The sequence below is a fragment of the Taudactylus pleione genome, unplaced genomic scaffold, assembly GCF_031769625.1.
Source record: "Taudactylus pleione unplaced genomic scaffold, aTauple2 ptg000066l, whole genome shotgun sequence".
Lineage (NCBI taxonomy): Eukaryota > Metazoa > Chordata > Amphibia > Anura > Myobatrachidae > Taudactylus > Taudactylus pleione.
The window spans coordinates 32,914,819-32,928,869 of record NW_028284468.1 but is presented as its reverse complement, the minus strand read 5'-3'; the positions used below and the strand labels follow the sequence as shown (position 1 = coordinate 32,928,869).

Genomic DNA, 14,051 nt, shown 5'->3' with positions numbered 1-14,051 from the left:
GTCGCTGACGACATGCGGGAGCGCGCATAGTCAGAGACATAGCGGGTACACACTGGCCGATGTGGACGATATGTATAATTTCTAAACATCATCTTGTTTATTGTAATAATTTTTTAGGTAAAACTTGCCAAATCTGCACAGCTCCCTAGAATTGCAGGGAGAGACAAAAGGGGAGGCAACAATAGCTTAGCCTCACCTCTCAGACACTGCTTGCAGAGCTGGGGGCAGGGCCATACAACGGCCAGTAATTCTGCACAGAAAGAGAGCCAAAAGAGGCATGCCTCACTGTGGAGGTGTGTGTGTGCATTGTCACTGTGGGATGGGGGTGTTCATTGAGCACTGATAGGCACCTTGGATGTGTCATGTGACCAGAAAGTGCACGGCAGCATCAGAGATTCACCGAAGGTCAGTCAGCAGCAGAAAGGGAGGAAGAGAAGAGACAGATTGTGATGCAGGTAGGATAATCAATAAACACTGAAGCTTAGTGTAGTGAGGGGAGAGTAACAGTGAGTAGGCCTGAGACAGGCTCTCGGCACTCAGACCCACCCCCATGTGTGCCTCCCCAGCCAATAACTTCCCCGCACGTCACTGTTTACTGGTTACTGGTTATAGGTTGTTGTAACCAAACTAGTTCAATATAAACGAAAACATTGTGGGCCTAAAACAGAGTCACACACAATTCGTGTTCAGAAATAAGTGTGGCTATCCACCTGTATCCAGTGTTAGACGCACCGACTCCATACATATGAGTGGTAAAGCAGCGCTGCATCATCACTATTAGCACACATTTGTGCCAGCCCTATGTCACGCTCGGGACCTTAAAAACCACCCTCTTAACTCTCCGGTGTCTGTCCAGGCAAGTGCTGAGGTCCACTCATGCAGTCCATCACTCCCAGATAGCACAGAGGTCCGCTCATGCTGCACATTGCTCCCGGCTGCTGCTGAGGTCTGTCTGTGCTGATCCTGCCCCGACTGCTCAGTGGGCCTGATTCAGAGTCGGACGCTCTGAACGAGTGCTCACTCTGAATCAGGGCGTTTTTTTTTTTTTTTTTGCGCGGCCTCCTGGCCGCTCGCATAGATGTGGGTGACCACCCACAGCTATTGCGAGCAGCCAGGTTGATGGTCGCGATGGTCAAGAGCATCGGGCTTGCGTCGAGATCCTTGTGGTAGGGTCTCGTGGCCGCAAGCCCCAGAGAGCTTCTGGCTCTAATAGAGCCGGAAGCTCTCCCACTGACATCACTGGTGATGTCAGTGGGGCCGCCCTCAAACGGCAGGCATTCTTTCGGGAACGCCTCCGTCTGGCCAGCCACCCCCCCTGCCCGCCTACCAAACGAGGCGAGCTGTCAATCACCATCGACAGCTCGCCCCCTTTGGTGCGAGACCCAGAGCGACTGAGCACCCGTAGCTAGCCGGGTCTCGTGCATGCGCACGACAGAGCCGGCTCCGTTGTGCGCATGCCCAGTGGGCAAACATCGACCCGGTTGCGAGCGCTCAGCGTTTGAGACCGGGTCTGAATCAGGCCCAGTGTCCGGTCACTGAGCATAGATATGGATCTCCACAGCCCCTTATTCACAGCGTGTCTTCTCAGCATGATGGCACATAAGCAGCACGCCAGAGTTCCCTTCAAAACCACAGTATGGGCACAGCCATGGTGGACTCTGCCATCTGACGCTCTTCCTCCACAGAGCACTGTTCCCAGACCAGCTGATCTCAGCATCCAATCCCTGGGGATCCACCCCTATAAATTCCATTTCCTGACTGGCTCGTGTTGCCAGTACAACATTGTTTCTGCTGAAGTTACAGTTCTGTGCTCAGCTCCCAGGTAGTCAAGTCTCCAATTCAATCTAGTACTCCAGTCTGGTTTTACCACAGACTTGTTCATATCTACCTCCATCAGTGGCAGGCGATATCTCCAAATATTGGTTCCATTAGATATCCTCAAACATCGATCTCATCCGATATATTCAACATCGGTCTCAAACCGATCAAGTTCTTCAATTCATCAAAATCGGTCTCAAACTAATCCAGCTCTTCAATTCAGCATCACCAGTCTCATACTGGCTCTACTCAGTAATCCAGCATCATTGGTCCCAATCCAATTCTGCTCATCTCTCCAGTAACATCATCTCCAGTTCTCATTCCAACCTGCTGTTTAACAAAGACATTTACATTACTGTCCTCGCCTTCGGGCCCATTGTCTTCTTCAGTTCATCTACCTCCTCACATAATACATGAGAAAGTCCTGGCTCAAGCCACCCAGCTTCATCCACACATCCCAAGACTCGTCTTAAGCCTCCCAAGTCTGTTCCGAGCAATTCCAAACCTCAGGCGTGACACCCTATACATGCGTCTACACAAAGATCTGACTGCAACACCTCTGAATAGCTCATAATTCTGTTTACATGCACAGAAAACCGATCCAATGTACGAACACCCTGTTACACTGATTTAGCCACAAGTGGAGATGCGGATGGAATGCTTGGGACTCTGAATTGCCCCTTGGTAGTTGCTCAGGTTTGTGTATGCAGGCTCCAACACATGTATATTTCTAAACCCATCAGCTCTGATACTGCTCAGATGACATAATGCTCACAGGCTCAGGCTAAACACCCACAGTATTCTAATGAGAGAATTATCACATGTTAATAAGCCTGACATGTGGGCTTGGAGAAAATAAGTGGATTATGAGACACACACAAATCTGTAAACTGACTTCGTAAATACAAATTTATAAAAGCTAGGCAATGACCTGCTTCATCAAAAGGATGGACGTTGGAGTGTCAGGCTAGAAACATAAGAGAACAAACACCCTGCAACCATAGATGGAAGAACCCAAGCTGGTGATGGCAGCGTTATGGTCTGGAGAATGTTTTCTTGGCATTCTCTGGGGCCCACTCATCCATGTAGAAAGCACCTTCAACCGATTTGGTTATGAATCCATCCTTGCAGAGCAGTTACACACATACATGCTGATGGTCTTCCCTTAAGAGGATGGGATCTTCCAGCAAGACAATGCGACATGTCACACAGCTAGAAATGTCCGACAGTGGGTAGATGAGCACGACCAAGACTTCAAAGTACTTCCCTGGCTGCCTAATTTTCTGGACTTTAACCCAAGTGAGCATCTTGGGACCACTCCACCACACACCCTCCAGCAGCTGTGGGATGCACTGCAGTCAGTATGGCTCCAGATACCTGTGCCAACCTACCAGCACCTTATTGAGTCACTCCTAGCCTGTCTAGCGGCTGTCCGTGCTGCACACGGCGGTTACTCAGGCTATTAGCTGGTGGTCATAATAATGTGACTCGACTATGTAGTTTTAGTGTGCACATAAATCTACTGATAAACAGTCAGCAGACTATTGTCTGAAGTGCCTGGTAACAGGAAAAAAAGAATACTGTATAATCAATTTCTGTTTAAGTATGGGAGGTTTTACATATATTTTTGAAAATATTATATACTACTTTACATGCATGGAGCTGTTAGTCTCCAAGAAAATGATAATGCAATTTAATATTCTGTTTTTAAAACATTCACCTTGCATTTTGGGCAAATAAAACCACTCATATTTTCCACAATGCCTATGATTGGCAATTTTACTTTGCGACAAAAGTTTATTTCTTTTCGGACATCTTGCAGTGACACTTCCTGTTGATTTAACAAAGGAAAAACAGGAAATTATTTATGTAGCATAATTACAAATTAAATAGTCCACAGATGGACACACTACGACTGGCATTATAAAATCATTATGTACAGCCCAATGAAGCCAGCATTTATTCAAATAGTAATAAATGTACAATAACATTTGTTTAAATATCTAATTAACCTACCGGTATGTTTTTGGACTGTGGGAGGGAGCTAGAGCATATAAGGAAACCCACAGAAACATACAAACTGTGGGCCTGATTCAGAGCCGCTCGTAAGCGGCCGCTCGTTCGCTCCGAGCGATGTTCGCACAACTGCGCATGCGTACGGCTCGTAATACGCATCCGCGAACCAGTCAGTGCGGTCGAAATTCATGTGCTCGCAAAATAGCGAATGCCTGATAATTTCAGTGACAGAATGAGGCGTTTGTGGGTGGTAACAGGGGAAAGTGCTTGAAAACGGGGAGTGGTGATCCGAACGCAGGCGTGCCAAAAGGTCAAAACGGGCGTTTTAAGGGTGTGCATAATTAACAAAGCAGCGTCATCGACCACGTCACTTGGTTGTTTCTTAGCCTGAACTGTTCGCATGATTGCGGTAGGAAAATCCAACCACAAGCACTGCGAGCAGTTCAGACGCTTTAATCAAATAAATAGCGGAGATGACGTAGGATGCGAGCGGCCAGGGGGCGTTTTTATCAAAATAGCGGCCGCAGGTTTTGTTCGCTCGTTCAGACTTAGAGGTGTCAACAGACCGCAAAGAGCGAGCACTTCATTTAAATAGCCAGCCCGTTTTTCAGAACGACCGTTCGCAAATAGCGTCCGGCTCTGAATCAGGCCCTGTGAGAACATACAGTCAGGTGCATAAATATTGGGACATTGACAGAATTTTCATATTTTGGCCTCTATTCACCACCACAATGGCTTTGAAATGAAACGAACAAGATGTGCTTTAACTGCAGACTTTCAGTTTTAATTTGAGGGTAATTACATCCAAATCAGGTGAACGGTGTAGGAATTACAACGGTTTCTATATGTGCTTCCCACTTAATAAGGGTCCAAAATTAATGGGACTATCAACTCAAAAGCTATTTCATGGACAGGTGTGGGCTATTCCCTCGTTATTTCATTATCAATTAAGCAGGTAAAAGGTCTGGAGTTGATTCTAGGTGTGACATTTGCATTTGGAATCAGTTGCTGTCGACTCTCAGTATGAGATCCAAAGAGCTGTCACTATCAGTTAAGCAAGCCATCATTAGGCTGAAATATCAAAAAACAAACCCATCAGAGAGATAGCAAAAACATTAGGTATGGCCAAATCAACTGTTTGGAACATTCTTAAAAAGAAAGAACGCACCGGAGAGCTCAGCAACACCAAAAGACCCGGAAGACATGGGAAACAACTGTGGTGGATGACAGAAGAATTATTTCCCTGGTGAAGAAAAACCCAATCACAACAGTTGGCCAAATCAAGAACACTATCCAGGAGGTAGGTGTATATGTGTCAAAGTCAACAATCAAGAGAACACAAGAATGAATATAGAGGGTTCACCACAAGTTGTAAACCATTGTTGAGCCACAAAAACAGGAAGACCAGATTAGAGTTTGCCAAACAACATCTATGTTCTGGAACAACATCCTGTGGACAGATGAGACAAAGATCAACTTGTACCAGAGTGATGGGAAGAGAAGAGTATGGAGAAGGAAAGGAACTGCTCATGATAAAAACATACCACCTCATCAGTGAAGCATGGTGGTAGTAGTGTCATGGCGTGGGCATGTATGGCTGCCAATGGAACTGGTTCCCTTGTATTTATTGATGATGTGACTGCTGACAAAAGCAGCAGAATGAATTCTGAAGTGTTTCAGGCAATATTATATGCTCATATTCAGTCAAATGCTTCAGAACTCATTGGACGGCGCTTCACAGCGCAGATGGACAATGACCCGAAGCATACTGCAAAAGCAACCAAAGAGTTTTTAAGGCTAAAAAGTGGAGTGTTATGCAATGGCCAAGTCAATCCCCTGACCTGAATACGATTGAGCATGCATTTCACTTGATGAAGACAAAACTGAAGGGAAAATGCCCCAAGAACAAGCAGGAACTGAAGACATTTGCAGTAGAAGCCTGGCAGAGAATCACCAGGGATGAAACCCAGCGTCTGGTGATGGCTATGCGTTCCAGACTTCAGGCTGTAATTGCCTGCAAAGGATTTGCAAGAAAGTATTAAAAAGTGAAAATTAGATTTAGGATTGTTTAGTTTGTCCCATTACTTTTGGCCCCTTAAAAAGTGGAAGGCACATATAGAAACCGTTGTAATTCCTACACCGTTCACCTGATTTGGATGTAATTACCCTGAAATTAAATCTGAAAGTCTGCAGTTAAAGCACATCTTGTTTGATTCATTTCAAAGCCATTGTGGTGGTGAATAGAGGCCAAAATATGAAAATTCTGTCAATGTCCCAATATTTATGCACCTGACTGTACATACTCCACACAGGCTGTGTTTGGAATCAAATCCATATCTCCATCGTTATGAGGCAGCAACGCTGTGCTGCCAATGTGTGTTATTACTTTGTACTCCAATATATATTTAGAAAGTGAAATGGGAAATATTGATCCATTATAAAGTGGAGAACATGGGGAAGTACAATATTTTACCTGAGGGGTAGTGATGATCACTGCACCAGTAATATGAGCTGCACTGAGATACTGTACTACCGATAGATGTTCATCAGAAGTACCAGGAGGGGTATCTACTATCAGGTAATCCACTTCTCCCCAGTCTACGTCCCTCAAAAATTGTTTGATCATGCCTAGAAAAGTGAAAACGTGCATCGTATTAGCCATGCTTGAGAAATAAAAATTATAATAGATACATACACAGTATAATGTGGAACATCAAGCCTTACAATATAATTCCCTTGAACAACACACAAACCTATTTAAAACAGGTATAAATAATTACTGGCAGAAATATACTGCAAAGGAATAACCTCAACAATGCAAACCACATGTTGCAAAGAAATACATCTATATGATGCAAACCACATATTGCAGAGAACTGCCAGCCCCACCTGTTGTGGACATGAACATTCCCAAAATCTTTGTGAGGATCTTATCTGTCAGTATGGCAGCTCCATGATCCCTCCTATCACAGCCTGACAGCATCTCCTATGCCAGAGGTTCCCAAACGCGGTCCTCAAGGTTCCCCAATAGTTCAGGTTTTAGAGTTATCCATGGTTGAGCACAGGTGGTTAAATCAAATTGACTGAGGTAATAATTAAGCCACCTGTGCTCAACCATGGATCTCTCTAAAATCTGATTTGTTGGGGAGCCTTGAGGACCATGTGTTTGGGAACCTCTGTCCTATGTAGTGGAAATCAAACCAGACTATGCAGATTATTTGAGTTGAACAAAAGTCCAAAAGGAGAAGCATTCTGTGATAGTCAGCAGCTTGCGCAGGCTCCGGTGAAAGCAATTGGAGACTGCACATGCGCCGCACCATGCATACGTACTTTGACGGATGATACGAGAGCGGACTGTTCAGTCTGTGTATGACCGTTTCTTTTTGCCTGTGAAATGAGAGTCTCCCTGCAGTTACTGTGCGAATATGGAACAAATCCATCATGCGGGAGTGTCGTGAACATGTAGGACAACTTCCTGGCTTGTTTAGGGTGTACGGATGAAAATTGGATGCCTATTTCTGATGGATCCTTTGCACCCAGCATAAGGGTGGGTATAATAGGGGTGGTGCGACCATACGCAAGAAGACTGACGGATATTCGCATCAGCATATGGTAGATATCTTGCTGCCACGGACTTCTGCACTTCCAGCAGTTTTACATCAGACATGTCTCTGGGGCAGTCTTTCCAAGCTCCTCAATTGCACCTACTGTACTGATCTTCCTATCTGTGTTCAGGGCCTTACCTCTTATAGGACAAATTACATCTGCCAATACATATCTTAAAATGGAGAACGACAATCAATGACCTTATGCATTGGATTAGTACTCTAAAGGGTCTTACTATGTGTGGTCACACAAACATTGCCACTGCAGTGGTATAGATCAACCCAAATGTGGGCAAATAAAGCAGAGTTTGCAGAGGTCACAAGGTTTCTTGCTTGGGTGTAAGCCCATAATCATATAACACCACATTTCCACACCAGGAGTGGACAACTAGGTTACATACTAAGGGCCTGATTCATAACAGATCGCAACTGTGATTGCAATAGCGATTACGCACGCAGTCTATTATGTTGTGCCGCCGTCGCAGCACAACATAAGGGCACCCACTTTACCTTACACACATCCGTAATGTTTAGCAAGACTGCGAAACCATCGGTACTATCGAGTACAATCTCAGCCAGGGCCGTCTCTTCCATTGGGCTTGTTGGGCACATGCCCAAGGGCCCGAAGCTTCTAGGGGCCCGCCAACTTGCCCCCCTGCAGCCGCGGCCACTTGCCAAATTCCTCCATATTCCCCCGCTCCTCCTCCGGGCCCGGACACTCAGACAGACAAGGGGGGCCCAGCCCGTTTTTGCCACCCACCCACCACCGCTACAGCCAGTGTTGATTGAAAGAGGCCCCCCGTCCTGCACCCGCACGCCGCCGCTGCTACAGCCAACGCATATACTATATATAGGGCCTCTGGACGGTCCACCCCCCAAGCCGCTGCCGCCGCTTCTAAAAGGAGCCTGGTATGAGAGAGGACCCGGTCCCTTCCGTCTGTTGCCTTTGCTGTGTGCAGATGTACAATAAAGTTTATTCGGCGCGCGTGACGTCATGACGTCACCGCGCGCCACTGAAAGAGAGAAGAGCCGCTATACCTGAGGAGCAGCAGCCTGGAACAGAAGAAACGAGGTAAGTAGTAAGTACTGTAGTAAGATTAACATGGAGGCAAAAGAGGGTTGCAACACTGCTGTGTCTGAAGGGCTGCAGAGAGTGTGAGGCAGAAGGGGACTGAAAAGAGGAAATGTCATAGTGCAGGGCTTGATAGGCATAATATATAAGTTGCTGTTATATATATATATATATATACATACATACACACACATACATACATACATACATACATACACACACTGTTTAGTGTATCAGTATTTGTTTTTAATGGGTGATAGTGTTTGTCACTATAGTAACTTGTTGCCGTCCGTGTTGGAAGGTTCGTCCGCAGCGGGACCGCAACCTGATGACGTCACCTCCCCCGGCCTGGCTCTGGATTGCTGAGGACATGGGTGAGTCTTTCTATATAATAAAGCAGGTATGTTTTGTATGTTATTGGTCCCTGAGGAAAATCTCCAATAAAGGAGATTGAAATGTTGGAAAAGTATATGACTTATGGTGCCCACACACATAGCGATATTTTACACGATCTGGCCGATTCCGACACATTGGAACGACAGATCGTGTAAAATATGGCCAAATCGTGAGAAAATCATGAGTCCCCGCTCACGATGCGATGCGCGTCCCCGCTGGTCGCACATCGCATCGTCAGATCCACCGTGCAGTAGGGCAGATCTGACAATCTGGGACCCGATGCACTGGGAAAAAAAAAAAAGTTAAGATCCACGATAGATCTTAAGTCATATTGGATGCTTTTTACTCCAAATCGTGTGTAGGAGCTGGCAGGGGAGAGTTGAGGGGAAATCACACACATATCGTGGGATCGTGTGCAGATCGGTATGTGTGTGGGCACCTTTTAGAGTTGCACTTTTGTTCGAGTCCTGTGAGTGCTGTATCGATTTGTATACATACACAGTTAATATAATACACCTGGGGAGGGTACCAAGGCAGGGTAATTTACCAGCTATATGCAACAAATTTGGTGGATTGCCAGTCAATCTATGTATGTATATATAAATATATGAATAATCTCTGTTTGGAGGCATTTAATTGGCACCTGTTTGCAGGAATGTCATTGGCATATACTGTATGCTGCATCATGTGCAGATGCAGTTGCATCTTGAAGTGCGTGTATCTCTGCATAGCAATATACAGGGCCGTGAGAAGAGCTGGGTCTAGCCGTCCATGTTGTCGGCTGCAGCCTGCTCTAGTTTTTGAATTTGTACCCCCACTTTGATTTTTTTTTGCCCACTTTTTCAAGTGGTTTTTTTGGAGTGTCCTTCGTGTTTATGTTAGCATTTTTTGAAGCAATTAGCATCAAGGGGGGTGTAAAAAGGGTTTAGGGAGTTGCCACAATTTTGCACCCCAAAACCCCTGCACTTTTTTCCGCCGGGTATCCATTGGCGAAACTTTTCCGCTGGTTACAATGCGCAAACTTTATACACCGGCGATAAGTCCGACAAATTGAATACGGGGATGAATGGAATCAGCGAAAAAGTATCACTGAAACGAACTTTTCGCTTCTAATTGGCCCATAGTGAGTGCCAGGGTCAGCCAAACCTTTCTATTTTTAAATGAAATGTCTGACTGATTTTGTTGAAAGTACTACTAAATCTAAATGTTTAATTTTATTGACCATTTAATTTTTTTTGGCCATAAATGGGTGGGTAGGGGCCCCAGTACATTGCTTTGCCCAGGGCCCACATTGCTGTTAAGACAGCCCTGATCTCAGCCTCACGCACACTTGCACAAGCTCTGACCTTACTCAGGAATTGCTAACCTCGTCGCACACTGAGTATTCAAGCTGAGTATTCAAGTCACTGCGACAATCGGCCGGTTGCATGCGGAATCGCAGTTGCGATCGGTGATGAATCAGGCCCTAAGTTGCAGGAATACAGATCCCAACAAAATGGACTCTTCATCCAGATGGTGTACAATAGAGAATACCTGGCGTGGATCTGATGGCATCTCTCCATAATTTCAAGTTCCCACGGTCTGTAGATCACTATGAGGACCCCTGGCATTGGACGCTGATGCCGTAGTAGTTAATTGGCACTGCTAGCTGCTGTACCTCTTCCTTCTACCATTTGAAGGTTAACCTCTTCTACCTAATTTATTCTCGGATGCCAGGATTTTCTGCATATAAGCCCTTATTTAGGGCCTGATTCTGAGCTGCATGCTATGTTCATGTAGTTGAGTTTTTATTTGTAACTGTGCATGCGCAAAACATTTCTGAATCCCCCTACGGCGCATGCGTTACACAGAGTGTATGCACACAGGTGATGTTGCGATGGAATCAGACGGCGTAAGAAAGGTGGCGGAAAAGGTAGTCCTGGGCTGTGGCTACTAGTGTGTGCAAAAATGCTCCGTTCAGTGGGCGTATTATGAAAGTGTTGTGGGCATGTCAATGCTTTTGATAGTGCGACCGATGGTGGTGTATAAGGACGCATCAATCGGTATTACAGTGTGCACGGGTGCTAAAAGTGGGCGTCTCAGTCCTTGCATAATCGGCCACCCCAATGAACACGAGAAGGAGTTTGTAGGTCATTAGCATAAACTCGCAGATGGGTGACCGCCACTATATGTTGCTGCGTGCGCTTTTGCATGCTACAAACAATCAGACCCTTAGGATATATTTACTAAAGTGCGGGTTTTTACAAGTGGAGATGTTGCCCATAGCAACCAATCAGATTCTATTTAACAGTTATCCAGCCCCTTCTAGAAGATAATAGAATCGGCAGTTCGATTCCCGGCAGCGGCAGCCCGACACTGGAACAGATCCTGTCAGTGGCAGCCCGACAGCGCTGGGAATCCCGATCCTCTAAGTGCCTAAACCGAACCCAACTCTTCCCCGCTGCCTAAACATAAGTCCCCCGGGGGGGTGCCTAACCCTAACCCTCCCTCCCCCTAGCCTAACCCTAACCTCCCGGGGGGGTGCCTAACCCCAAATCCCCCCTGGGAGCCCTAAACCTACCCCTCCCTGCGGCTGTCCGCTTGTGGCGCACGGCATCCCTTCGATCGGGATGCCGGGTGCCGGTCTCCCGGCGTCGGTGAAATGAGCGGCGGCTATATCTAGACACCGGGCATTTCACCCTCGCCGGGATATGGCAGTCTGGAAGCCGGCTGTCGGTATAATGTCAGCCGGCTTCCCGATTGCATCCCCTTTATTTGGTTGGTGTAAATTTGTATCTAAATGAAATAGATAACAATAGTGCTGTGATCTTTTCCTGCTATTTTCCATATTTTTCAGAGAGAGTTTTATTTCAGATTAGACACAAAGCAAAGTCTTGAAGCATTGATATACATGGTGGAGTGTTCAAATACATACCATTTTTTTTAGGTCCCCTCCATATGACTGCGTCATCAGGACTGCCAAGCAAGAAGCCAACAGACATCACAGCCAAATTGTCTTCCACATACTGAAACACAATCATGGGAAATACAATATAATATACAAGCAACATGAATAGAATGGATGTCAAATATATCCTTGTATATGACGTCCAGAAGTGTCACTTATGTAAAATAGAGAAATATTTAATTATTCTCCTCTCAAAACATTCTATGAGAACAGTTATGTGAGACATTGTTTGTTTGTTTACTGCCCAATCTGTACCATTTGTCAGAGCAGCTAAAGCTTCCCAACACCCTGGGTGGATCCAGCAGATATGCCCTCATCGGAGATAAGGATTATTAAACTGAGAAAACATAATCTATGTTAATATTTAGAAGCTACCTCAAGCCATACTATGGGATCAGTTACATGTCTGCACAGGCTAGCAATCAGCGTATGTCTAATGGCTAAGAATGTATTCAGTTATAGATACTATCATCCCAAACCACCTCTGTGGGGAAATATAGATGTGATAATTGGCTCCTATTAGAAAGACAAGAGGTCAGGGATGCCTATCCTAACTATATAACAATGGCTGGTTTAAACCCACTACAAAGCTGCCAAGTGAATTCAATGGGCTACGCAGTCACTTCTACAGGTCAAATCATCTAAAAAACAGATGATGATGATGAGAGCACATATTGCAATTACCACCGGAAACTAACAATAGATTAATACAGCTATACATTGTACCAACACATATCGCGTCAACATGACGTCACAGACTTCAAATACTATCAGTACATCCATATAAGTGCAGGTGCTGACAAGTGTTCAGTTTTTGGAAGGAGGTGTGCTCTTGCACAGCAATTAACTATAGACCCAAGCATGTACACTAGGGGATAGATTTACCAAACAGCAGGTTTCACAGAGATTGGTTATCGGCGGCTTTGACAGCTTGATTAAAAAATGGCAACAACAACTGTAAAGCAGGGAATCAGTGGCTTGTGAACCCACTGTTTATCTAGTAGTCCTAGGGGTATATATATTAACTAAACAAAAATGAAATCCCACCAAAGCAACTTTTTAAAATAAACATTATGTCTTACATACCAAAACCTTTAACATAGATAGCAGTTTCTTCAGCCCCACCTACACTCCTACAACTGGCATATGGAAACAATAATAGCAGAACTTATGCCGCGTATCCACTACGCCACATTACTGAGCGATTGCACGATTATGACATCATAAACGTGCAATTGCTCAGTAATCGAGCACAAATCGTGCACATTAATGTCGGAAACGACAGACTGCCCATGTCGGATAACGACAGACTGCCCATGTACGGGGCTGAGCGACGGTGCCTACACTGAACGACTGAACGTACAGTGTAGGCACAGCACAGACTGTGAAACTACTGCACGATTACAATATTGTAATCGTTTCACAGTCTGCTAGTAGATGTGCACCTTAACATATGAAAAAATTTCATATTAAAAAATAAAAGACATTTGACTGGATAGAATTCCTCTCACACTTAACAGCACAGACCCTATATTACATATGTATATTAAGGTGGGTACACACTATACAGATATATCTGCAAGATTGAGTGATCTGCAGATATATCTACAGATGATGGTTGTTCGTACACACTGAACAACCATCACCTGTGCCTGCCCGCAGGTCCCGACGACCAGGGGGTGTGTCCCGACCCCTTCCCCGCGGCTGCCGCTGTGTGTGTATGGGCGGTCTGCAGACATATCTGTCCATCGGATGTGCAGCACAGCCAATGCGATTTGTCGGTGAACGCCGACATTCACCAACATATCGGGGGTAACCACTGCCCGACGGGCAGCAGATACATTGGCCGATCAATTGATCAGCCAATGTATCTGTCAGTGTGCACCAGGCTTCTTATCTTGTATCTTTGTGTCCTAATATTACTTACCTGGGACTACTAAATTTCCCAGGTTCAAATACAAATTAGACATGCATTGACAGCCTATGTGCTGAGAATACTAGAGCATTGTGACCACTGCTCCAATTTATTATCCATACATTGCCTGCACCAGACTCTGAACTGAATTAAGGAAGTACTAATGTATATTTTTTTCTTAAATACATGTTATGCTGTTCTTTCACTGTTTGAGACTTTTATTGCTAGCCTTTGTTGAATGAGGTTATTAGCGGTTGATTGAAGTCACTGATCACATGTGTT

The 14,051-nt window shown here is 45.2% G+C and overlaps 1 protein-coding gene across 1 annotated transcript in view; it reads right to left on the bottom strand.

Annotated features, from left to right (window-relative positions):
* The window catches only part of NUBP1 (NUBP iron-sulfur cluster assembly factor 1, cytosolic), a 77,519-nt gene that overhangs the window by 12,181 nt on the left and 51,287 nt on the right, over positions 1-14,051 (bottom strand). Inside the window, exons 6-8 of the mRNA XM_088466767.1 lie at positions 11,822-11,912; positions 6,308-6,462; positions 3,539-3,649 (exon numbers count right to left, since the gene is read on the bottom strand). Coding sequence (XP_088322893.1) covers positions 3,539-3,649; positions 6,308-6,462; positions 11,822-11,912 — 357 coding nt within the window. The remainder of the gene's footprint in view (positions 1-3,538; positions 3,650-6,307; positions 6,463-11,821; positions 11,913-14,051) is intronic.